Genomic DNA, 24,801 nt, shown 5'->3' with positions numbered 1-24,801 from the left:
TGCAGGCCGTGTGTGTATGCGTGTGTGTCTTCATCTGTCCCTGCTGCTAGAACAGAAATACCTTAGGCAGGGTAATTTATTTGTTCATTTATTTATTTTGTAGAGATGGGGTCTTGCTGTGTTGCCCAGGCTGATCTTGAACTCCTGAGCTCAAGCGGTCCTCCCACCACGTTCTCCCAAAGTGCCTGGCCAGGCTGGATAATTTATGAGCAACAGAAATGTATTTCTCACAGTTCCGGAGGCTGGGAAGTCCAAGATCAAGATGCTGGCAGGCCTGGCACAGTGGCTCATGCCTGTAATCCCAACACTTTGGGAGGTCGAGGTGGGAGGATCGCTTGAGGCCAGGAGTTTGAGACTGGCCTGGACAACATAGCAAGACCCCAAGTCTACAGGAAAAAAATTTTTTTAAGTTAGCCAGGCATGGTAAGGTGGGAGGGTCACTTGAGCCCAGGAGTTTGAGACTGTAGTGAGCCAAGATTGTACTACTACACTCCAGCCTGGGCAACAGAGCAAGATACCATCTCAGAAAAAAATCAAGTGACAATCTACAGTGTTTCTCTACGGTAGCTACAGAGAAGGGGAACTTCAGGGACTTCTCCCAGGGACATGGAGACGATACATTCTCAGTCTTACCAAATACTGCCGGAACGTAGGCCAAATCATTGTCAGTCTTTTCAGTCCTACCCTAAGTACATGAGAGGGTTCATTCTCCCTGTCACCAACCACATGTTACTTTCTCTTTGTTAATCCGTATTGAACTTGAATTCATATGCACCCAAGTATAAGAATCTTTTTTTCTTTTTTTTTTTTGAGACAGAGTCTCGCTCTGTCGCCCAGGCTGGAGTGCAGTGGCACGATCTCGGCTCACTGCAAGCTTCGCCTCCCGGGTTCACGCCATTCTCCTGCCTCAGCCTCCTGAGTAGCTGGGACTACAGGCGCCCGCCACCACACCCGGCTGATATTTTTGTATTTTTAGTAGAGACGGGGTTTCACCGTGTTAGCCAGGATGGTCTTGATCTCCTGACCTCGTGATCCGCCCGTCTCGGCCTCCCAAAGTGCTGAGGTTACAGGTGTGAACCACCACACCTGGTCCCACCTCATCCTCTTGAGTATCTGGGAACTACAGGCGTGCACCACCTCACTAAGCTAAATGTTTTTTATACATATATACACAGATGTGGGTCTTGCTATGTTGCATAGGCTGGTCTCAAACTCCTGGGCTCAAGCGATCCTCCCACTCAGCCTCCCAAAGCCCCGGGATTATAGGTGAGAGCCACTGCACCTGGCTCTTTCCCAGTCTTCTTCCCAATCCCATCAGATAGATGCTGTTATCTCCAGGGAAACTGAGGTGTAACCCAGAGAGCTCACCCTCAGCCCCACCTCAGCTACTAATAGCTAAGTAGTGATCTGAACTCAGGCCAGGCGCGGTGCCTTACGCCTGTAATCTCAGCACTTTGGGAGGCCAAGGCAGGCAGGTCTCTTGAGGTCAGGAGTTCGAGACCCGCCTGGCCAACATGGTAAAACCCTCTCTCTATTAAAAATACAAAAAATAGCTGGGTGTGGTGGCACACGCCTGTAATCCCAGCTACTCAGGAGCCTGAGGCACAAGAATCACTTAGCCCGGGATGCAGAGGTTGCAGTGAACCAAGATCAGGCCACTGCACTCCAGCCTGGACAACAGAGTGAGACTCTGTCTCAAAAAAAAAAAAAAAAAAAGAATTTGGACTCAAAAGAGTCAAGTTCTCTCCATGGTGCTCATAACCACCTCATTTTAAGGTCGCAATGCCTGTATTGGAATATCATACAGGATACATATGTTGGGAAAGTATCAAAGATGTGTTGACAATGGAATACAGCTAAATATTGACACCATCTATGTCAAGGGTCGGCGCACCATGGTCTGTGAGCCATGTTCGGCCCACTGTCTGTTTTTGTAAATAAAGTTTTATTGGAACATAACCACACTCATTTATTTACATGTCACCTATGACAGTAATGGCAGCATTGAGAAGTTGGGACAGAGACTATGTCTGGCCATAATTATGAAAAAATATACATATGTATATATTTTTTGAGACAGAGTCTCACCCTGTCGCTCCGGCTGGAGTGCAGTGGTGCAATCTCGGCTCACTGCAACCTCCGCCTCCCAGGTTCAAGCGATTCTCCTGCCTCAGCCTCCCCAGTAGCTGGGATTACAGGTGTGAGCCACCGTACCTGGCTAATGTTTTGTATCTTTAGTACAGATGGAGTTTCACCGTGTTGGCCAGGCTGGTCTTGAACTCCTGACCTTATGATCTGCCCGCCTCGGCCTCCCAAAATGCTGGGATTACAGGTGTGAGCCACCTCACCCAGCAAAAATATTGTCTGGTCTTTTATAAAGAACAGTTTGGGCCGGGCGCGGTGGCTCACGCCTGTAATCCCTGCACTTTGGGAGGCCGAGGCGGGCGGATCACGAGGTCAGTAGATCGAGACCATCCTGGCTAACACGGTGATACCCCGTCTCTACTAAAATACAAAAAATTAGCCGGGCGCGGTGGCGGGCGCCTGTAGTCCCAGCTACTCCGGAGGCTGAGGCAGGAGAATGGCGCGAACCCGGGAGGCGGAGCTTGCAGTGAGCTGAGATCCGGCCACTGCACTCCAGCCTGGGCGACAGAGTGAAGACTCCGCCTCAAAAAAAAAAAAAAAAAAAAAAAAAAGAACAGTTTGCTGACCTCTGTACTATGTGAATTAAAAAGGAAAATCAGATCAAAGAATATTCAGTATCATGTTCATGGATCTGTGGATATGTGTGCAACAGTGGAAAACAGAGGCCAGGCATGGTGGCTCATGCCTGTAATCCCAGCACTTTGGGAGGCCAAGGCAGGCAGATACTTGAGGCCAGGAGTTCGAGACCAGCCTGGCCCACATGGTGAAACCCCGTCTCTACTAAAAATACAAAAATTAGCCGGATGTGGCGGCACACAGCTGTAATCCCAGCTACACAGGAGGCTGAAGTAGGAGAATTGCTTGAACCTAGGAGGTGGAGGTTGCAGTGAGCCAAGATCGCGCCACTTCACTCCAGCCTGGGCTACAGAGTGAGACTCTGTCTCCAAAAGGAAAAAAAAAAAAGTGGAAAACAGAATGGATAGGCTTGTAGGTGGAGGCTTCTAGGGGAGGTGGTAGAGAGGGAAAATAGAAAAAACCTTGGACTTTTACTGGAATATTATATTTCTTTCTTTTTAAAAAAAATGTGTTCGGCTGGGTGTGGTGGCTCAAGCCTGTAATCCCAGCACTTTGGGAGGCCGAGACGGGCGGATCACGAGGTCAGGAGATCGAGACCATCCTGGCTAACACGGTGAAACCCCGTCTCTACTAAAAAATACAAAAAACTAGCTGGGCGAGGTGGCGGGCGCCTGTAGTCCCAGCTACTCGGGAGGCTGAGGCAGGAGAATGGCATGAACCCGGGAGGCGGAGCTTGCAGTGAGCTGAGACCCGGCCACTGCACTCCAGCCTGGGCGACAGAGCGAGACTCCATCTCAAAAAAAAAAAAAAATGTTTTCGAGATAGGATCTCTCTCTGTTGCCCAGGCTGGAGTGCAGTGGTGCGATCATAGCTCACTAGTCTCAACCTCTTGGGCTCCGGTGATCCTCCCATCTCAGCCTCCTGAGTAGCAGGGACTACAGGCACGTGCTGCCACGCCTGGCTCGTTTTTTCTTTATTTTTAATTTTTGTGGAGATGGGATCTCACTATGTTGCCAGGGCTGGTCTTAAACGCCTGGGCTCAAGCAATCCTCCCACCTCAGCCTCCCAAAGTGCCGGGATTATAGGCATGAGCCACCGCACCCGGCCTGTTTCTTTCACTGAAGAAGGGAGGGGACAACTGCACCTCTCTGCAAGTGGCCAAATTCACCCATCTGCAGCCCTGGAAGTCTGAATGCTTCAGCCATTACCTTCTCTGAGCCTCAGTTTTCTCATCTGTAAAATGGGAACCATCAAACCCATTTTGATGGAGGAAAGGTTGTTTTAAGACATTGATCAAGCCAGGCATGGTAGCTCACGCCTATAATTCCAACACCTTGGGAAGCCAAGGCAGGAGGATTGCTTGAGGCCAGGAGTTTGAAACCAGCCTGGTCAACATAGCAAGACATCATCTCTACAAAAGAAAAAAAAATGAGATTAGCCAGGCATGGTGGCATGCACCTGCAGTCCCAGCTACTTGGGAGGCTGAGGTGGGAGGATTGCTTGAGCCCAGGAGGTCAAGGCTACAGTGATTAGTGATCACACCGCTACACTCCAGCCTGGGTGGCAGACTGAGACCCTGTCTCAAAAAAAAAAAAAAAAACATTGATCAGATGATCACCAAAGCCCAGTCACAGTGACTCACGCCTGTAATCTCACCACTTTGGGGGGCCAAATTGGGACAATCTCTTAAACCTAAGAGTCAGGGACCAGTCTGGTTAACATAGTGAGATCCTGTCTCTAAAAAAAAAATGTAAAAAATAATTCTATGCAGTGTTGTGTGCCTGTAGTCCCAGCTACTTGGGAGGCTGAGGCAGGAGGATTGCTTGAGGCCCAGAATGGGAGGCTGCTTTTTTTTTTTTTTTTTTTTTTGAGACGGAGTCTCGCTCTGTCGCCCAGGCTGGAGTGCAGTGGCCGGGTCTCAGCTCACTGCAAGCTCCGCCTCCCGGGTTCACGCCATTCTCCTGCCTCAGCCTCCGGAGTAGCTGGGACTACAGGCGCCCGCCACCTCGCCCGGCTAGTTTTTTGTATTTTTAGTAGAGACGGGGTTTCACCATGTTAGCCAGGATGGTCTCGATCTCCTGACCTTGTGATCCGCCCGTCTCGGCCTCCCAAAGTGCTGGGATTACAGGCTTGAGCCACCGCGCCCGGCCTGGGAGGCTGCTTTGAGCTAAGATGGCGCCACTGCACTCCAGCCTGTGTGACAGAGTGAAATCCCAGCTCTAAAAAAAGAAAGAAAGAAAAAAAAAAGGCCAGGCATGGTGGCTCACGCCTGTAATCCCAACACTTTGGGAGGCCAAGGTGGGCAGATCACGAGGTCAGGAGATCGAGACCATCCTGGCTAACATGGTGAAACCCTGTCTCTACTAAAAATACAAAAAATTAGCCAGGTGTGCTGACGGGCGCCTGTAGTCCCAGCTACTCGGGAGGCTGAGGCAGGAGAATGGCGTGAACCCGGGAGACGGAGCTTGCAGTGAGCAGAGATCGCACCCCACTGCACTCCAGCCTGGGCGACAGAGCGTTGTTAGACTCTGTCTAACAACAACAACAAAAAAACCGGGTGCGGTGGCTCACGCCTGTAATCCCAGCACTTTGGGAGGCCGAGGCAGGCGGATCACGAGGTTAAGAGATCGAGACCATCCTGGCCAACATGGTGAAACCTTGTCTCTACTAAAAATACAAAAATTAGCCAGGTGTGGGGGCGTGCACCTGTAGTCCCAGCTACTCGGGAGGCTGAGGCAGGAGAATCACTTGAACCCGGGAGGCTGAGGTTGCAGTGAGCCAAGATTGTGCCATTGCACTCCAGCCTGGTGACTGAGTGAGACTCTGTCTCAAAAAAAATAAAAATAAAGAGTCTGGGTGCAGTTTTGCATGCGGACAAGCACCTGAGACACTCCTTGAATTGGTAATACTGGGGATGGGAGACAGAGAGGCCAGGAGGATGTGCTTAACATTCTCTCCCCTACCAGCCCTGGAGACCCTGAAGGGTAAGACCATTTCTGTCTTCCCCGCTACTGTATTCCCAGAGCCTAGACATGCCTGGAACACAGTCAGTGCTCAAAATTTCTCCCTCACTGGAGAGAGGTACTCAATAAGGGGAACTGTGGGAGATTTGACATCAACATAACTTCCATTGCTATCTCCCCACAAGAACTTTTAGGTAAACTTCAGCCTGGGGTCCCTGAGTCTCTTGGGGGTATTCAGGGTGTCTGTGAACTCTGATGGGGAAAAAAAATTCACATATTTATTTATTTATTTATTTATTTTTTGAGACGGAGTCTCGCTCTGTCACCCAGGCTGGAGTGCAGTGGCCGGATCTCAGCTCACTGCAAGCTCCACCTCCCAGGTTTACGCCATTCTCCTGCCTCAGCCTCCCGAGTAGCTGGGACTACAGGTGCCCGCCACCTCGCCCGGCTAGTTTTTTTTTGTGTGTATTTTTAGTAGAGACGGGGTTTCACCGTGCTAGCCAGGATGGTCTCGATCTCCTGACCTCGTGATCCGCCCGTCTCGGCCTCCCAAAGTGCTGGGATTACAGGCTTGAGCCACCGTGCCCGGCCCACATCTTTATTTTCACTGACTAACTGATAATTTTTTTTTTTTTTTTTTTTTTTTTTTTTTTTTTGAGACGGAGTTTCGCTCTGTCGCCCAGGCTGGAGTGCAGTGGCCGGATCTCAGCTCACTGCAAGCTCCGCCTCCCAGGTTCCCGCCATTCTCCTGCCTCAGCCTCCCGAGTAGCTGGGACTACAGGCGCCCGCCACCTCGCCCGGCTAATTTTTTGTATTTTTTAGTAGAGATGGGGTTTCACCGTGTTAGCCAGCATGGTCTCGATCTCCTGACCTCGTGATCCGCCCATCTCGGCCTCCCAAAGTGCTGGGATTACAGGCTTGAGCCACCGCGCCCGGCCTCTAACTGATAATTACCATTTCCTCAATTATTAATGAAGACAGCCGCAGGACCTGGGACTTTGTCCCTTTGTCCCTAATAAAAGCCACAGATACTTTCAGATTGCATTGCAACCAGAAACACAACTGACACTTGTCACCACTGCAAAATCACTGTGATTATTAGATCTTATTTATCGTGGTGATAAAAATAATGTTATAGGCCGGGTGCGGTGGCTCACACCTGTAATCCCAGCACTTTGAGAGGCTGAGATGGGAGGATTGCTTGAGCCTGGAAGTTTAAGAGCAGCCTGGGCAAGATAGGGAGACCCCTATAATAATAAGAATAATTATTATAATAAAATTAGGCCGGGCGTGGTGGCTCACGCCTGTAATCCCAGCACTTTGGGAGGCTGATGTGGACCCATCATCTGAGGTCAAGAGTTCGAGACCAGCCTGGCCAACATGGTAAAACCCCGTCTCAACTAAAAATACAAAAATGAGCCGGATGTGGCAGCACGTGCCTGTAATCCCAGCTACTCAGGAGGCTTAGGCAAGAAAATTGCAGTGAGCCGAGGTCGCACCACTGCACTCCAGCCTGAGCCACAGAGTAAGACTCCATCTCAAAAAAAAAAAAGTTGGGGGGACCCGGGCATGGAAGCTCACACCTGTAATCCCAGCATTTTGGGAGACCGAGGTGAGTGGGTCACTTGAGGTCAGGAGTTCGAGACCACCCTGACCAACATGGAGAAACCCCGTCTCTACTAAAAATACAAAATTAGCCAGGCGTGGTGGCACATGTCACCTGTAGTCCCAGCTACTCGGGAAGCTGAGGCAGGAGAATCGCCTGAACCCGGGAAGGCGGAGGTTGCAGTGAGCTGAGATCGCACCACTGCACTCCAGTCTGGGCAACAAAAGCGAAACTCCGTCTCGGGGAAAAATAAAATAAAATAAAATAAAATAAAATAAAATAAAATAAAATAAAATGTAAAATAAAATAAAATGTAAAATAAAGTAAAGTAAAATAAAATAAAATAAAAATAAAATAAAATAAAATAAATAAAAAAAAAACAGCTGCTGCATTTATTTCCTGGAAAGCACCTATCGCTAACGGAGATGATCCTACTTTCCAATTGTGATTACTTTCTCATCTGGGCCCCCAGCCCAGATGACTGTGGGCTCCCCAGGGCAGATGCGAGTTCTTCTGGCCCCCTGCACACAGTAGGTGCTCACACTTGCTGAACGTGACCGCAAGGGCTGGGAAGAGAGGGCACAGGTGCGGGGCGCCCCGGGGACTTTCCCGGTGCTGCGGGGCAGGACTCCGAAACCGTGACCTCACGTCCCACACCCACCCAGGACGCGGAAGGGGCGGTGCGTTTCCTTCCAAGGGCGGGAGCCGCGGGGTGGAGCCAGCGCCCTCAGCGCGCTGAGGTCTGCGGGAACCTCCGCAGAAGTCCCGGCCCCCAGGACCCCAGGACCCCAGGACCCTAGGACCCAGTGGCGCAGCCGGCAGCCCCGGATCCCTGGTAGGTGGGGAAGCGGCGAGGACTGGCCAGAGGTGGAGAAAGTGTCGGGGGTGTGGAGGGTGGCCCTGCGCCCGCGCCGCTCGCCAGGACTCCAGGCCACCTGGCCTCCCTCTTAGGGCCCCGGGGAGGCCTGGCGCCGCGCGTTGGGAGGTTGACGTTCCCCTCAACCTCCAGCTCTCCTCGCTGGTGGCCCAGATCCTCCCCCACTGTCGGGATCCTCCCCAGCACCCGGGTTTCCTCCCCTACAGCCTGACCCCTCCCCCAAACCCCAGATTCCTCCCCAACACCCAGGATGCCTACCTGAAACCCCATATTCCTCCTCACCCCAAATTCCTGAGCCCCAAGCTTCCTACCTGACACCCGATATTTCAACACCCTGAATTTCTCCCTGACACCCAAAATTCCTCCCTGACGTGCAGGATCCTTCCCCAATACCCCAGATTCCTCCCAGACACCCCAAATTCCTCTGTGACACCAAGGATCCCTCTCTGACACCCTGGATTCTTCCCCAATACCCAGGATCCCTCCCCAATACCCCAGATTCCTCCCTGACACCCAGGATCCCTCCCCAACATCCCAAATTCCTTCCTGACACCCCGAATTCTTCCCTGAGACCCAGGATCCCAACCTCACACCCTATACCACCCCACACCTTCTTCCTTTCTCCCCCTCCTAACGGTTATCCAGTCACATGGGTTTCCTCACTGTTCCTCCAGCTAGCCAGGCGCAATCCTGCCCCAGGGCCTTTGGGCAGGTGGCTTCACCTTCCGAGAGCTTTCCTCCCTGATCTCCACCCAGCCTCCTCCCTCAGCTCGTTCAGGTCTCAGCTCAATGTCACCTCCTGTCCCCAAAGGCCTCCCTTGACCACCATGGTCCCCTGTAGCCCCTTCCCAGCCAGTCTCTCAGAGCCACACAGCCCCCAGCTCATGGCTTTCACAGTACTTTTCATTCTCTGAAATGATCTTGGGTTATTTTCCCACTTACTGTTGGTCTCCCTGAACCAGACTAGGAGCTCTGTGAGAGCGGATGTGCTTGCCTTGATATGCAGTGGCACTTTGAACAGTTCCTGGACCTAGTAGATGCTCAATAAATGCATACGCAACGCATGAAAGACTGTATGACAGTGTGGGAGGAAGAGTGGGAGAGAAGAGCACGTTTCAGATGCAGTTAAAACATTTAAAAAGGACGAGGTGGGAGGATCGCTTGAGCCCAGGGGTTCAAGACAAGCCTGGGCAACATAGCAAGACTCCATTTCTACAAAAAAATTCAAAAAGAAAGTTAGCCAGGTGCAGTGTTTATGCCTATAATCCCAACACTTTGGGAGGCTGAGGCAGGAGGATTGCTTGAGCCCTGGAGCCTGGGTAACATAGGTGAGACCCTGTCTCTACCAAAAAGACAAAAATTAGCCAGGTGTTGTGCCACACACCTGTAGTCCCAGCTACTCAGGAGGCTGAGGTCGGAGGATTGCTTGAGCCCAGGAGTTCAAGGCTGCAGTGAGCCGTGACCCCACCACTGCACTCCAGCCTGGGTGACAGAGTGAGACCCTGTCTCTAAAAAAAAAAAAATGAAATGGGGGCTGGGCACAGTGGCTCATACCTGTAATCCCAGGCAGATCACCTGAGGTCAGGAGTTTGAGACCAGCCTGGCCAACATGGTGAAACCCCGTCTCTACTAAAAATACAAAAATTAGCCGGGCGTGGTGGCGCGTGCCGTAATCCCAGCCACTCAGGAGGATGAGGCAGGAGAACTGCTTGAACCCAAGAGGCGGAGGTTGCCGTGAGCCGAGACCGTGCCACTGCACTCCAGCCTGGGTGACACAGCGAGACTCTGTCTCAAAAAAAAAAAAAAGAAAGAAAGAAAGAAAGAAATGAAATTAAAAATCAAAATTTTTTTAAAAAAGGAAGAGGAAGAGAAAAAGTCTGTCAACATTTATTGTCACACTAACATTATTATATCAAGCTCTTGCTTCTTCCTGGGCACTGATGTAAACTTTTTAACCATATTTTTGCATTGAAGTTTCAAAACAGACTCCCATTCATCCTAAGTACCAGTTCATGTGGGTGTTATAAATGAGGAAACGGAGGCTGAGAAACAGACTGCACAAGCCGGCAGGTGGCAGAGCCAGAACGCCCCTACCCTGTGGGTGTTTTTGTCCCGCCAGGCGCCTGCTCTTCAGAGTGAGGAGTGGACTTTGTCCCAGCCATGGACAGTGAGAAATGAAACTCTCCAGGTCTCCAGAAGGTGGAGGTGGCAGCGGGCAGGGGAGGCGGGCAGGGGAAGCTGGGGCAGTCAATGAAATAGGGTTGAGTTCAGGCCCATGGGCAGAGAGAAGGAGAAGAAAGACCACGTGATTTTAGAGATTTGCCAGGCATACAGGTGGGGGTGGTCCTGCCTTGATGATTCTAAGTCTGACTGGCTTTGTTGTGTTTTCTGCAAAACTCCCCTGAGTCCTTGCCAGGAGGTTTCAGTCTTGCATGCTAATGTTCATGGAGCACACATGTGCCAGGCACTGCTTTAAGAGTCCTATACGGGCTGGGCGCAGTGGCTCATGCCTGTAATCTGAACACTCTGGGAGGCCAAGGCGGGCAGATCAATTGGGGTCAGGAGTTCGAGACCAGCCTGGTCGATGGCCTGAAACCCTGTCTCTACTAAAATTACAAAAATTAGCTGGGTGCCGTGGCTTACGCCTGTAATCCCAGCACTTTGGAAGGCTGAGGTGAGCAGATTGTCTGAGGTCAGGAGTTTGAGACCAGCCTGGCCCACGTGGCAAAACCCCATCTCTACTAAAAATACAAAAAAAGTCCAGGTGCAGTGGCTTGAAACTCCATCTCAAAAAAAAAAGAAAAAAGAATGAGATTTAAATGTAACTGACATGGGCCGGATGTGGTGGCTCACACCTATAATCCCAGCACTTTGGGAGGCTGAGGCAGGAGGATCACCTGAGGTCAGGAGTTGGAGACCAGCCTGGCCAACATGATGAAACCCCGTCTCTACTAAAAATACAAAAAAAAATCTGGGCGTGGTGGCGGGTCCCTGTAATCCCAGCTACTTAGGAGGCTGAGGCAGGAGAACCGCTTGAACTCAGGAGGTAGAGGTTGTAGTGAGCTGAGATCATGCCACTGCACTCCATCCTGGGCAACAAGAGTGAAACTTCACCTCAAAAAAAAAAAAAAAACATCCTGGCTAACACAATGAAACCCCGTCTCCACTAAAAATACAAAAAAAATTAGCCGGGCGTGGTGGCGGCGCCTGTAGTCCCAGCTACTCGGGAGGCTGAGGCAGGAGAATGGCGGGAACCCGGGAGGCGGAGCTTGCAGTGAGCTGAGATCCGGCCACTGCACTCTAGCCTGGGCGACAGAGCGAGACTCCGCCTCAAAAAAAAAAAAAAAAAAAAAAAAATTAGCTGGGCATGGTGGCCCACAATTGTAGTCACAGCTAGTCAGGAAGCTGAGGCAGGAGAATCACTTGAACCTGAGAGGTGGAGGTTGCAGTGAGCTAAGATCGTGCCATTGTACTCCAGCCTGCGCATCAAGAGTGAAACTGCATCTCAAAAAAAAAAAAATTAGCTGGGCGTGGTAGCCCACACCTGTAGTCCCAGCTACTTGGGAGGCTGAGGCAGGAGAATCACTTGAACCTGAGAGGTGGAGGTTGCAGTGAGCTGAGATCGAGCCACTGCACTCCAGCCTGGGTGACAGAGCAAGACTCCGTCTCAATAAATAAATAAATACAATTACAAAAATTAGCCGTGCATGGCGGCACTCACCTGTAATCCAAGCTACTTGGGACGCTGAGGCAAGAGACTTGCTTGAACCCTGCAGGTGGAGGTTGCAGTGAGCTGAGGTTGCACTAATGCACTCTGCCCTGGGTGACAGAGCAACACTCTGTCTCAAAAAAAAAGAGTCCTGTACAAATGAACGCATTCACCCTCACAGCTACCCTACCTGGTGCCCATTTCACACACGTGGAGACTGAGGCATTTTAAGTACCCATGGCCTGCCCCAGGGTCACAGCCTGGGTGTGACTTGAATCCCAAGGGCAAGCTTCTACCTGTTGCTCTCGCTTGCCCTGGGACTGACTCATTTCAGATGGGTGTGGGGTCAACAGGGCAGGCCTTAGCCCTCAGATGGAAGGACTTGAACTTCTCTCACTGCGGATTGTTGCCCCGTGGGAACGTGGGCCCAGTGTGGCCGGATCTTTGATTTTCCGAGAGAATCCGGAATGCCGGAGTTGTATACAAAGTCTCTGTTCAATGTTGGCAATGAATTCAAAGTAATTTGAATCTCACATTGCTTTGCCAGTGGGGTTGTCCAGAGGTCTCTGAAGTTAAATACACACACACACACACACACACACACACATATTTATTTATTTTTTGAGACACAGTCTCACTCTGTCGCCCAGGCTGGAGTGCAGTGGCATGATCTCAGCTCACCGCAACCTCTCACCTCCCGGGTTCAAGTGATTCTTCTGCCTCAGCCTCTGGAGTAGCTGGGACTACAGGCTCCCACTGCCACGCCTGGCTAATTTTTTGTATTTTTAGTAGAGACGGGGTTTCACCGTGTTAGCCAGGATGGTCTCGATCTCCTGACATTGTGATCTGCCCACCTCAGACTCCCAAAGTGTTGGGATTACAGGCGTGAGCCACTGAGCCCAGCCTAAAAATATATATATACACATATATTTTACTGAGGTTGGGTGCGGTGGCTAACATCTGAAATCCCAGCAGTTTGGGAGGCCAAGGTGGGTGGATTATTTGAGGTCAGGAGTTTCAGACCAGCCTGGCCAACATGGTGAAACCCCGTCTCTACTAAAAATACAAAAATAAGGCCGGGCACGATGGCTCACGCCTGTAATCCCAGAATTTTGGAGGCCAAGGCAGGCGGATCATGAGGTCAAGAGATCAAGACCATCCTGGCCAACATGGTGAAACCCCATCCCTACTAAAAATACAAAAATTAGCTGGGCATGGTGGCGCGCACCTGTAGTCCCAGCTACTTGGGAGGCTGAGGCAGGAGAATTGCTTGAACCCAGGAGGTGGAGGTTGCAGTGAGCCAAGATCGCACCATTGCACTCCAGCCTGGCAACAGAGGGAGACTTGGTCTCAAAAAAGAAAAAAAAAAAAAAAAAAAAGATTAGCTGGGCGTGGTGGCAGGCTCCTGTAATCCGAGCTACTCAGGATGTTGAGGCACAAGAATCACTTGAGCCCGGGATGAGGAGGCTGCAGTGAGCCTAGATCGCATCACTGCACTCCAGCCTGGCAACAAAGTGGGACTCTGTCTCAAAAAAAAAAAAAAAAAAATTAGCCAGGTATAATGGCGGATGCCTGTAATCCCAGCTGCCCGGAAGGCTGAGGAAAGAGAATCGCTTGAACCCAGGAGGCAGAGGTTGCAGTGAGTCGAGATCGCCCCGCTGCACTCCAGCCTGGGCAATGAAGCAAGACTCCACCTCGAAAAAAGAAAAAATAATAAAAACAAAAATTAATCCTAATAATACATTTTATTAATCCAATATGTAAACGCATTTAATAATAAATTCTATTTAATTCAATATACCCAACATGTTTCATTATAAAATATTATGAATGAGGCATCTTTTTTTTTTTTTTTTTTTTTGAGACGGAGTCTCGCTCTGTCGCCCGGGCTGGAGTGCAGTGGCCGGATCTCAGCTCACTGCAAGCTCCGCCTCCCGGGTTTACGCCATTCTCCTGCCTCAGCCTCCTGTGTAGCTGGGACTATAGGCGCCCGCCACCTCGCCCGGCTAGTTTTTTGTATTTTTTAGTAGAGACGGGGTTTCACCGTGTTAGCCAGGATGGTCTTGATCTCCTGACCTCGTGATCCACCCGTCTCGGCCTCCCAAAGTGCTGGGATTACAGGCTTGAGCCACCGCGCCCGGCCCAATGAATGAGGCATCTTCCATACCTTTTTTGTTTTGCTGTTTTTGAGACTCTGTTGCCTAGGCTGGAGTGCAGTGGCGCGATCTCTGCTCACTGCAGCCTCGATCTCCACTCACTGCAGCGTCGATCTCCTGGGCTCAGGCGATCCTCTGACCTCTGCCTCCCAAGTAGCTGGGATGCAGGCATGTACCACCCCACCCAGCTAATTATTTTTATTTTTATTTTATTTATTTTCTTGTTTGTTTTGAGACGGAGTTTTGCTCTTGTTGCCAAGGCTGGAGTGCAATGGTGTAATCTTGGCTCACTGCAACCCCTGCCTCCCCGGTTCAAGTGATTCTCCTGTCTCAGACTCCCAAGTAGCTAGGATTACCAGCACCCACCACCACGCCCTGCTAATTTTTTTTATTTTTAGTAGAGACAGAGTTTCACTGTGTTGGCTAGGCTGGTCTCGAACTTCTGCCCTCAGGTGATCCACCTGCCTCAGCCTCCCAAAGTGCTGGGATTACAGGCTTGAGCCACCGCGCCCGGCCTATTTTTTTTTGGTAGAGATGAGTCTCACTGTTGCCCAGGCTGGTCTTGAACTCTTGGGCTCAAGAGATCCTCCTACCTCTGCCCCCTAAAGTGCTGGGATTACAGGCATGAGCCACTGCACCCTGCCTTAATTAATTAAAAATTAGATAAAATGCCGGCTGCGGTGGCTCATGCCTGTAATCCCAACACTTTGGGAGGCCAAGGTGGGAGGATCGCTTGAGCCCAGGCAACATGGGGAGACCCAGTGTGTACAAAAATACAAAAATTAACAGGTACATGTCCAGGTTTGTTATATAGGCGAATGGCATGTCACAGGTTTTCGTGTACAGATTATTTCATCACACAGGTAATAATTGTCGTACCTGACAGGTAGTTTTTTGTCTGTTTGTTTTTTTGAGACGGAGGCTCACTGTGTCACCCAGGCTGGAGTGCAGTGGTGCCATTTCGGCTCACTGCAACCTCCGCCTCCCAGGTTCTAGCAATTCTTCCGCCTCAGCCTCCCAAGCAGCTGGGATTACAGTTGCACACTGCTACACCCAGCTAATTTTTTTGTATTTTAGTAGATACGGGGTTTTACCATGTTGCCCAGGCTAGTCTTGAATGAGCTCAGGCAATCCACACACCTGAGCCTCCCAAAGTGCTAGGATTACAGGCGTGAGCTACCGTGCTGGACCATAATAGGCAGTTTTTAGATCCTCTTCCTCCTCTTCACCTCCACCACCCTTAAGCAGGCTCCGGTATTTTTGTTCCCCCCCTTTTTTTTTTTGGAGACAGAGTCTCGCTCTGTCGCCCAGGTTGGAGTGCAGTGGTTTGATCTCTGCTCACTCCAGCCTCTACTTCTTGGGTTCAGGTGATTCTCCCACCTCAGCCTCCCCTAGTAGCTAGGACTACAGGCACCCGCCACCACACCTGGCTAATTTTTGTATTTTTAGTAGAGATGGGATTTTACCATGTTGGCCAGGATAGTCTTGAACTCCTGACCTCAGGCGATCCACCTTCCTCGGCCTCCCAAAGTGCTGGGATTACAGGCGTGAGCCACTGTGCCCGGCCCTGTTGTTCCCTTCTTTGTGTCTTTGTGAACTCAATGATTCACTCACACTTAGAAGTGAGAACATGTGGCCGGGCGAGACTTCATCTCAAAAAAAATTAAAATTCAGAGCCTCTTCACTATCACAGCCCCATTTCAGGTGCCCAGTAGGCACAGGTAGCTGGGGGCTCCCATACTGGACAACACAGAGTGTTTAGGCTGGTCTAGACAGCGAGTGTCTGCAGTGTATTAGCTGCTATGGCTGTGGTAATAAAGTGCCCCAGATCGGATGGCTTAAACAACAGAAATTGATTCTCTCACAGTTACGGAGGCTGGAAGTCCAAGATCGAGGTGTCGTAGGGTTGGTTCCTTCTGAGGACTCTCCTTAGCTTGCAGACGGCCGCCTTCTCCCTGGGTCTCCTCACATCATCTTCCTTCTGTGCAGCTCTATGTCTGTATCTAAGTGTCCGCTGCCTTTTCTTTTTTTGATGCAGGGTCTGGCTCTGTTGCCCAGGCTGGAGTGCAGTGGTGAGATCTTAGCTTGCTTGCTGCAGCCTCAACCTCCCAGGCTCAACCAGTCCTCCCACCTCAGCCTCCTAAGTAGCTGGGATTAAAGGCACACACCACCATGCCTGGCTAATTTTTTTTTTTTTTTTTTTTTTTTTTGAGATGGAGTCTCGCTCTGTCACCCAGGCTGGAGTGCAGTGGCACGATCTTGGCTCACTGCAAGCTCCGCCTCCCGGGTTCACGCCATTCTCCTACCTCAGCCTCCCGAGTAGCTGGGACTACAGGCGCCCGCCACCGCGCCCGGCTAATTTTTGCATTTTTAGTAGAGATGGATTTTCACCATGTTAGCCAGGCTGGTCTGGAACTCCTGACCTTAGGTGATCCGCCCACCTCGGCCTCCCAAAGTGCTGGGATTACAGGCGTGAACCACCACGCCCAGCCATGCCTGGCTAATTTTTGTATATTTAGTGGAGATGGGATTTCACCATGTTGGCCAGACTGGTCTCAAGCTCTTGATCCCAAGTGATCAACTCACCTCCACCTCCCAAAGTGCTGGGATTACGGGCATGAGCCATCGCGCCCAGCCAAATAAAAATACTTTCAACATCAAAAACAAACAAACAAACAAAAACATCAAAGCCAAGTACAAACCAAAAAAAGGCCTTTTCTCTAAATAAAGTCACATTCTGAGCTACTGGAGGTTGGCACTTCAACGTATGATTTTGGGGATAGACACGATTGACATTGAACCGATAATAGCCAATCATGCCCCTACTAATTGAAAGGCACTTGGTGTTATAGTTACAAACATTGGCATCAAATGGCTGCTCTATCAGTCACTGGCTGTGTGATCTCGGTCATGTTTGCCCCTCTGTGGAACGGAAAATAAAAAAATCACATGCCTGTCTCATAACCCAGGTGTCTACCAACTTTTTCTGTCAAGGGTCAGAGAGTGACCACTTTGTAGACCACATGGTCTCTGTTGTAGTGACTCCATCACCCTAGTGAGAAAGCAGCCATCGATGATATGTAAATGAGTGAACATGTCTGTGTTTCAATAAAACTTTATTTATAAAAGCAATTGGCTGGGCATAGTGGCTCACGCCTGTAATCCCAGCACTTTGGGAGGCTGAGGTGGGTGGATCACACAAGGTCAGGAGTTCGAGACCAGCCTGGACAATATGGTGAAACCCTGTCTCTATAAAAAGTACAAAAGTTAGCTGGGCGTGGTGGCGGGCGCCTGTGGTTCCAGCTACTCGGGAGGCTGAAGCAGGAGAATCGCTTGAACCCGGGAGGTGGAGGTTGCAGTGAGCTGAGATCGTGCTACTGCACTGCAGCCTGGGTGACAGAGCGAGACTCCGTCTCAAAACAAAACAAAAAAAACAATTGGCTGGACATGGTGGCTCACGCCTGTAATCCCAGCACTTTGGGAGGCCAAGGCAGGTGGATCACCTGAGGTCGGGAGTTCAAGACCAGCCTGGCCAACACAGAAAATCCCTGTCTCTACTAAAAATAAAAAATTAACCAGGCATGGCGGTGCATGCCTGTAATCCCTTGGGAGGATGAGGCAGAAGAATTGCTTGAACCCAGGAGGCGGAGGTTGCAGTGAGCTGAGATCGTGCCATTGCACTCCAGCCTGGGCAACAAGAGCAAGACGCCATCTCAAAAACGGAAAAAAAAAAAAAAAAAATTGGTGGACCATATTTAGTGGCCCCTGTCAAAGGGAGATGTGCACACTGGGATCAGGTCATAACCAAAAACATGAAGAAGGGTAAGGGAGTAAGCCACAGGGATACCTGGCAGGTAACAGTGATATAGGTAGAGGGAACAGCCAGTGCAAAGGTCCTAAAGCAGAACTGTGCCCAGTTTAAAGAACGGAGTTGTGCACAATATAGCATGTAGTAAGTCCTCAAATAAGTGGTTGCATGTAAGTGTTTGTGTGTATTTACACATGCCCATTATATTGTCGTATGTAATATATGTGATACTTATATATTACATATAACTAACATACCATTAGACAGTCAGTTGCACCAGGGAAGAGTCTATTGCTGTTTTTCCTTGTTTGCGTACTGGTATATTCACTGGTACCCAATACATGGCAAATGCTGAAAAAATTACTTTTTTTTTTTTTTTTTTGAGATGGAGTTTCGCTTTGTCATCCAGGCTGGAATGCAGTGGTGTGATCTCAGCTCACTGCAACCTCCGCCCCCTGGGTTCAAGTGATTCTCCTGCCTCAGCCTTCCAAGTAGTTGGGAGTACAGGCGCCCACCACTATGTCTGGCAATTTTTTTTTTTTTTTTAGTAGAGATGGGGATTTCACTGTGTTGACCAGGCTGGTCTCGAACTCATGACCTCGAGTGATCTGTCCACCTTGGCTTCCCAAAGTGTTAGGATTACCAGCGTAAGCCACCGCACCTGGCTAAAAAGTACATTTTTTGTTTGTTTGTTGTTTTATGGAGTCTTGCTCTTTTGCCCAGGCTGGAGTGCAGTGGCGCAATCTTGGCTCACTGCAACCTCCGCCTCCTGGGTTCAAGCAATTCTCCTGCCTCAGCTTCCCGAGTAGCTGGGATTAGAGGAACATGCCACCATGCCAGGCTAAATTTTTTTTTTTTTTTTTTTCCAGTAGAGACAGGGTTTCACCATGTTGGCCAGACTGGTCTTGAACTCCTGACCTTGTGATCCACCCGCCTCAGCCTCCCAAAGTGCTGGGATTACATGCATGAGCCACAGTGCCCAGCCAAAAAATTACTTCTTAAATGAATGAATGAATGCTATGTATGTATCCTTCCGTGCAGCCTCCACTTCCTCAGCTCAAGCAATCCTCCTGCCTTAACCTCCCGAGTAGCTGGGACCACAGGCACACACCACCAGGCCTGGCTCCAAACTTTTTTTTTTTTTTTTTTTTTAGATGGAGTCTCACTCTGTTGCCCAGGCTGGAGTGCAGTGGTGCAGTCTTGGCTCACTGCAACCTCCACCTCCCGGGTTCAAGTGATTTTCCTGCCTCAGCCTCCCGAGTAGCTGGGATTGCAGGCGCCTGCCACCATGCTCGACTAATTTTTTGTATTTTCAGTAGAGATGGGGTTTCACTATGTTGGCCAGGCTGGTCTCGACATCCTGACCTCATGATTTGCTCGCCTTGGCCTCCCCAAGTGCTGGGATTACAGGCGTGAGCCACTGCGCCTGGCCCAAACTTTTTTTTCAACTCACAAGATTTCTTAAAAGTATTGGAATTGATTGTCATCCCGAGAAAAGTGAGCATATTTCTAAAAATCTAGATCTCTGGCTTCTCTTGAAAAATGAGCAGATGTGGCGACCGGCTCCCTTGCCATTTTCTGTTAATCTCATAGTCCAACCCTGGGACAGTGTTGGAAAGACTACTCAAGCCTGCAAATACCAGGATGTTGGGTCCTTGAAGACCATCTAGAAGGCTGACTACTTTATTTATTTAGACAGGGTTTCACTCTTGTCGCCCAGGCTAGAGTGCAGTGATGTGATCTTGGCTCACTGCAACCTCTGCCTCCCAGATTCAAGCGATTATACTACCTCAGCCTCCTGAGTAGCTGGGATTACAGGCGCGGACCACCACACCCAGCTAATTTTTTGTATTTTTAGTAGAGATGGGGTTTCACCATGTTGGCCAGGCTGGTCTTGAACTCCTGACCTCAGGTGAGCCGCCCGCCTTGGGCTCCCAAAGTGCTGGGATTACAGGTGTGAGCTGCCATGCCCAGCCGAGGCTGACCACTTTATTTAGCAAGCATGTATTGAGCACCTACTGGCTTTCAGTCATCAAGCTAAGAAGTTTCTGTGTGTTAATGCAACTCAATTGCCCAAAACAAGTCTATAAGTGTATGCCATTAGGCACACAGACTCCACAGCCAGACTGCCTGGGGTTCAAATCCATCCTCTGCCATCCGCTGATAGTGTGACTTTGGGCAAGTGACATCACCTCTGTGTGTCTCACTTTCTCCATCTGTAAATGGGGAAAATAGTGTAATAGTGTTTACCTCCCAGGTAACACCAGGTAAGTATCAGAGGATAACTTTTTTTTTTTTTTTTGAGACTGGGTCTTGCTCTGTTGCCCAGGCTGGAGTGCAGTGGCTCCATCTTAGCTCACTGCAGCCTCAACCTCCTGGGCTTAAGCAATCTTCCCATTCCAGCCTCCGGAGTAGCTGGGACAACAGGCACATGCCACCTACGCCTAGCTACTTTTTTTGTTTTTTGATCTGGAGTTTCACTCTGCTGCCCAGGCTGGAGTGCAGTGGTGTGATCTTGGCTCACTGCAGCCTCCACCTCCTGAGTTCCAGTGATTCTCCAGCCTCAGTTTCCCAAGTAGCTGGGATTACAGTTGTGCACCACCATGCCTGGCTAACTCTTTGTAGTTTTAGTAGAAACGCGGTTTCAGGCTGGTCTCAAACTCCTGACCTCAGGTGATCCCCCAGCCTTGGCCTCCGAATGTGCTGGGATTTCAGGTGTGAGCCACCACGCCTGGCCCAGCTAATATTTAAATTTTTAGTAGAGACAAGAGTCTGGCTATGTTGCCCAGGCTGGTTTGGAAGTCCTGGGCTTAAGTGATCCTCCTGCCTCAGCCTCCCAAAGTGCTGAGATCACAGATGTGAGCCATCGTGCTGGCCTCATAGCATTTTGCAGAGAAGGAAATGGAAGTTGCCGAAGGTCACCTGGTTAGGTCTGGGTGGCAGGATGGGAAAGCAGGCGGGGGTGTGTGGGCTGCCTTCCCGTGCTGACCTTTCTTGGGGGTAACCATGTTTGCCTCTCCTGTTTCCTACAGATCTGCTCGGGCAGCTCCCGCGGAACCTGGAACAGTGAATGCGTAGGGGACGCCGGGCGTGCAGAAGGCGGGCAGTGTGGAACATGCCTTCATTACCCCCAGCTTCTGCTGCCCGAGGCTGCACCCACCTGTGCCCATGGCCTGCACGGGCCCGTCACTTCCTAGTGCCTTCGACATTCTAGGCGCAGCAGGCCAGGACAAGCTCTTGTATCTGAAACACAAACTGAAGACCCCACGCCCAGGCTGCCAAGGGCAGGACCTCCTGCATGCCATGGTCCTCCTGAAGCTGGGCCAGGAAACTGAGGCCAGGATCTCTCTAGAGGCACTGAAGGCCGATGCAGCGGCCCGGCTGGTGGCCCGCCAGTGGGCTGGTGTGGACAGCACCGAGGACCCAGAGGAGCCCCCAGATGTGTCCTGGACCGTAGCCCGCTTGTACCACCTGCTGGCTGAGGAGAAGCTGTGCCCGGCCTCGCTGCGGGACGTGGCCTACCAGGAAGCCCTCCATACCCTCAGCTCCAGGGACGACCACCGGCTGGGGGAACTTCAGGATGAGGCCCGAAACCGGTGTGGGTGGGACGTTGTTGGGGATCCAGGGAGCATCCGGACGCTCCAGTCCAATCTGGACTGCCTCCCACCATCCTCGGCTTCGCCCTCTGGGACCCGGAGCCTCCCGCGTCCCATCGACGGTGTTGCCGGCTGGAGCCAAGGGCGCTCCCTGCGATCCACCGACAGCCCCGCCTCCCTGGCCAGCAACTTGGAAATCAGCCAGTCCCCCACCATGCCCTTCCTCAGCCCGCACCGCAGCCCACACAGGCCCAGCAAGCTCTGTGACGACCCTCAGGCCAACCTGGTGCTGGAGCCTGTCCCCGGTGGCTGCCAGGAGCCTGAGGAGATGAGCTGGCCGCCATCGGGGGAGACTGCCGGCCCCCAAGAGCTGCCAAGCAGCCCACCCCCTGCGCTTCCCAAAGTGGCCTCAGATACAACCTCAACTGGCCTCCCTGAAACCCCCACAGCTCCAGAAACCAGCACCCACTACCCGGTGGAGTGCACTGAGGAGTCTGCAGGCGCCCAGTCTCTCCCGTCGCCCATTGTGGAGCCCGTCAAAAACCCCTGCCCTGTCAAACACCAGTCGCCACTCCAACTTTCTGTAGAAGACACCACCTCTCCAGATACCAAGCCGTGCCCACCTACTCCCACCACCGCAAAAACATCCCCTCCGCCTCCTCCTCCTCCTTCATCAGCCCCTTGTTCAGCTCACCTGACCCCCTCCTCCCTGTTCCCTTCCTCCCTGGAATCGTCATCGGAACAGAAATTCTATAACTTTGTGATCCTCCATGCCAGGGCGGACGAGCACATCGCCCTGCGGGTCCGGGAGAAGCTGGAGGCCCTTGGTGTGCCCGACGGGGCCACCTTCTGCGAGGATTTCCAGGTGCCCGGGCGTGGGGAGCTGAGTTGCCTGCAGGATGCGATAGACCATTCAGCTTTCATCATCCTACTTCTCACCTCCAACTTCGACTGTCACCTGAGCCTGCACCAGGTGAACCAAGCCATGATGAGCAACCTCACACGACAGGGGTCGCCAGACTGTGTCATCCCCTTCCTACCCCTGGAGAGCTCCCCGGCCCAGCTCAGCTCGGACACGGCCAGCCTGCTCTCCGGGCTGGTGCGGCTGGACGAACACTCCCAGATCTTCGCTAGGAAGGTGGCCAACACCTTCAGGCCCCACAGGCTTCAGGCCCGAAAGGCCATGTGGAGGAAGGAACAGGACGCCCGAGCCCTGCGGGAACAGAGCCAACACCTGGACAGTGAGCGGATGCAAGCAGCGGCCCTGAACGCGGCCTACTCGGCCTACCTCCAGAGCTACCTGTCCTATCAGGCACAGATGGAGCAGCTCCAGGTGGCTTTTGGGAGCCACATGCCATTTGGGACTGGGGCACCCTTTGGGGCTCGAATGCCCTTTGGGGGCCAGGGGCCCCTGGGAGCCCCTCCATCCTTTCCCACTTGGCAGGGGTGCCCGCAGCCGCCGCCCCTGCACGCGTGGCAGGCTGGCACCCCACCACCGCCCTCCCCACAGCCAGCAACCTTCCCACCGTCACTGCCCTTCTCACAGCCACCAGCCTTCCCTACGGCCTCACCTGCACCCCCTCAGAGCCCAGGACTGCAACCCCTCATTATCCACCATGCACAGATGGTACAGCTGGGGCTGAACAATCACATGTGGAACCAGAGAGGGTCCCAGGCGCCCGAGGACAAAACACAGGAGGCAGAATGACTGTGTGTCCTTTGACCTGACCACCTGGGGAACACACCTGGACCCAGGCATCAGCTTTGGGCAGGACCCCATAGACCATTCCGGTCTGCCCTGCGCCCTGTGGACAGTGGAAGATGAGGTCATCTGCCGCTTTCAGGACATTGCCTGGGAGCCCTTCATTTAGGACAAAAGGAGCGCGATAATGACCTGGCTTTCAGGGTGGTCAGAACTGGATACCGTGTTTCCAATTCCAATCTCTATTTTTAGGTGAGGGGTCTTGGTGGTGAGGGTATTGCTACGGTCTTTTAATTATAATAATATTTATTGACTGCTTCCGCAGCGCCATTGTCTTCTGGGACACCTTCTGCCCAGCTATTTATTATAAAACACGTGGCTCCCGCTTCTGCAAAAGGGAAACGGAAGCGGGAAGTGCACGCCTTTTCTTGGAGGGCGTAAACCAGGATCCATCCTCATCCCATTGGTCAGAATATAATCACATGGCCCTGCTCCTGCGGCAAGGAACGCTGGGAAATGTAGTCCTTTCTAAGCGGCCATGTGCCTCGCCGAGTCTGGGTTCTAATACCAGGAAAGGTGGAGGGAAAAGATACTGTTGAGAGCGGGGAGGGTGCAGCCTGGGCAACATGGTGAGACCCCGTCTCTTCAAAAACACAAAAATTAACTGGGTGTGGTGGTGCACGCCTATAGTCCCAGCTACTCAGGACACTGAGGTGGGGAGATTGCTTGAGCCCAGGAGGTGAATGCTGCAGTGAGCTATAAATGAATGAATGAGTGAATGAATGAACGAGTGAGTGAATGAATGAGTGACTGAATGAATGAACGAGTGAGTGAATGAACGAATTAGTGAATGAATGAATGAGGAATGAATAAGTGAGTGAATGAATAAGTGAGTGAATGAATGGATGAGTGAATGAATGAATGAATGAGTGAATGAATGAGTGAGTGAATGAATAGATGAATGAATGAATGAACGAGTGAGTGAATGAATGAATGGATGAGCAAACGAATGAATGAATGAATTGGAATAAATGCCACTGGGGGACATTTAGCAGTTTTGCTGCAGCCCTTTTTTTTCTTTGGGGTCTGCCTTGATGCCCCCACCAAGGTTGGACTCTGATGCCACTGTGTGATGCTGAGCAAGTGCCTCACCTTTCGGAGTCTCTGCTTTTTCATCTGAGAAATGGGTCTGTGGAGGCTGTTGTTTCAAGGCCTCAGCGGATGATATGCAGAACCACATAAATATCAGGTACACCGTATCTGGGTAGCAGGTGCAGCGCTCATTAAGTGGGGGGACCCACATGGAAGGGATTAATATTTTTCAGGGTGACAGATCTTCTAAGAATAAGAATGGAGCCAAGGTTTGCTGGACACTTAACATTTATTGATTCTGGATTATAAATAAATAAGTACATACGTAAACAAGACTGGGTGCTGTGGTGGCTCACATCTGTAATTAATCCCAGAACTTTGGGAGGCTGAAGTGGGAGGGTTGCTTGAGGCCAGGAATTCAAGACCAGCTTGGGCAACATAATGAAACCCCATCTCCATTTTTTTTTTTTTTTCTGAGATGGAGCCTGGCTCTCTCACCCAGGCTGGAGTGTAGTGAAGAGATCTTGGCTCACTGCAACCTCCACCTCTCGGGTTCAAGCGATTCTCCTGC

The 24,801-nt window shown here is 51.2% G+C and overlaps 1 protein-coding gene across 1 annotated transcript; it reads left to right on the top strand.

Annotated features, from left to right (window-relative positions):
• Nucleotides 1–8,010: 8,010 nt before the first annotated feature.
• On the top strand, nucleotides 8,011–24,560 carry TICAM1 (TIR domain containing adaptor molecule 1). Its single transcript, XM_005587588.5, has 2 exons — nucleotides 8,011–8,125; nucleotides 20,873–24,560. Exon 2 carries the CDS (start codon nucleotides 21,009–21,011, stop codon nucleotides 23,142–23,144), a length of 2,136 nt encoding a protein of 711 aa, XP_005587645.3. The 5' UTR covers nucleotides 8,011–8,125; nucleotides 20,873–21,008; the 3' UTR covers nucleotides 23,145–24,560.
• Nucleotides 24,561–24,801: the final 241 nt, after the last annotated feature.

This window comes from Macaca fascicularis, chromosome 19 (genome assembly GCF_037993035.2).
Source record: "Macaca fascicularis isolate 582-1 chromosome 19, T2T-MFA8v1.1".
NCBI lineage: Eukaryota > Metazoa > Chordata > Mammalia > Primates > Cercopithecidae > Macaca > Macaca fascicularis.
This window is presented reverse-complemented; position numbering and strand designations above follow the sequence as displayed.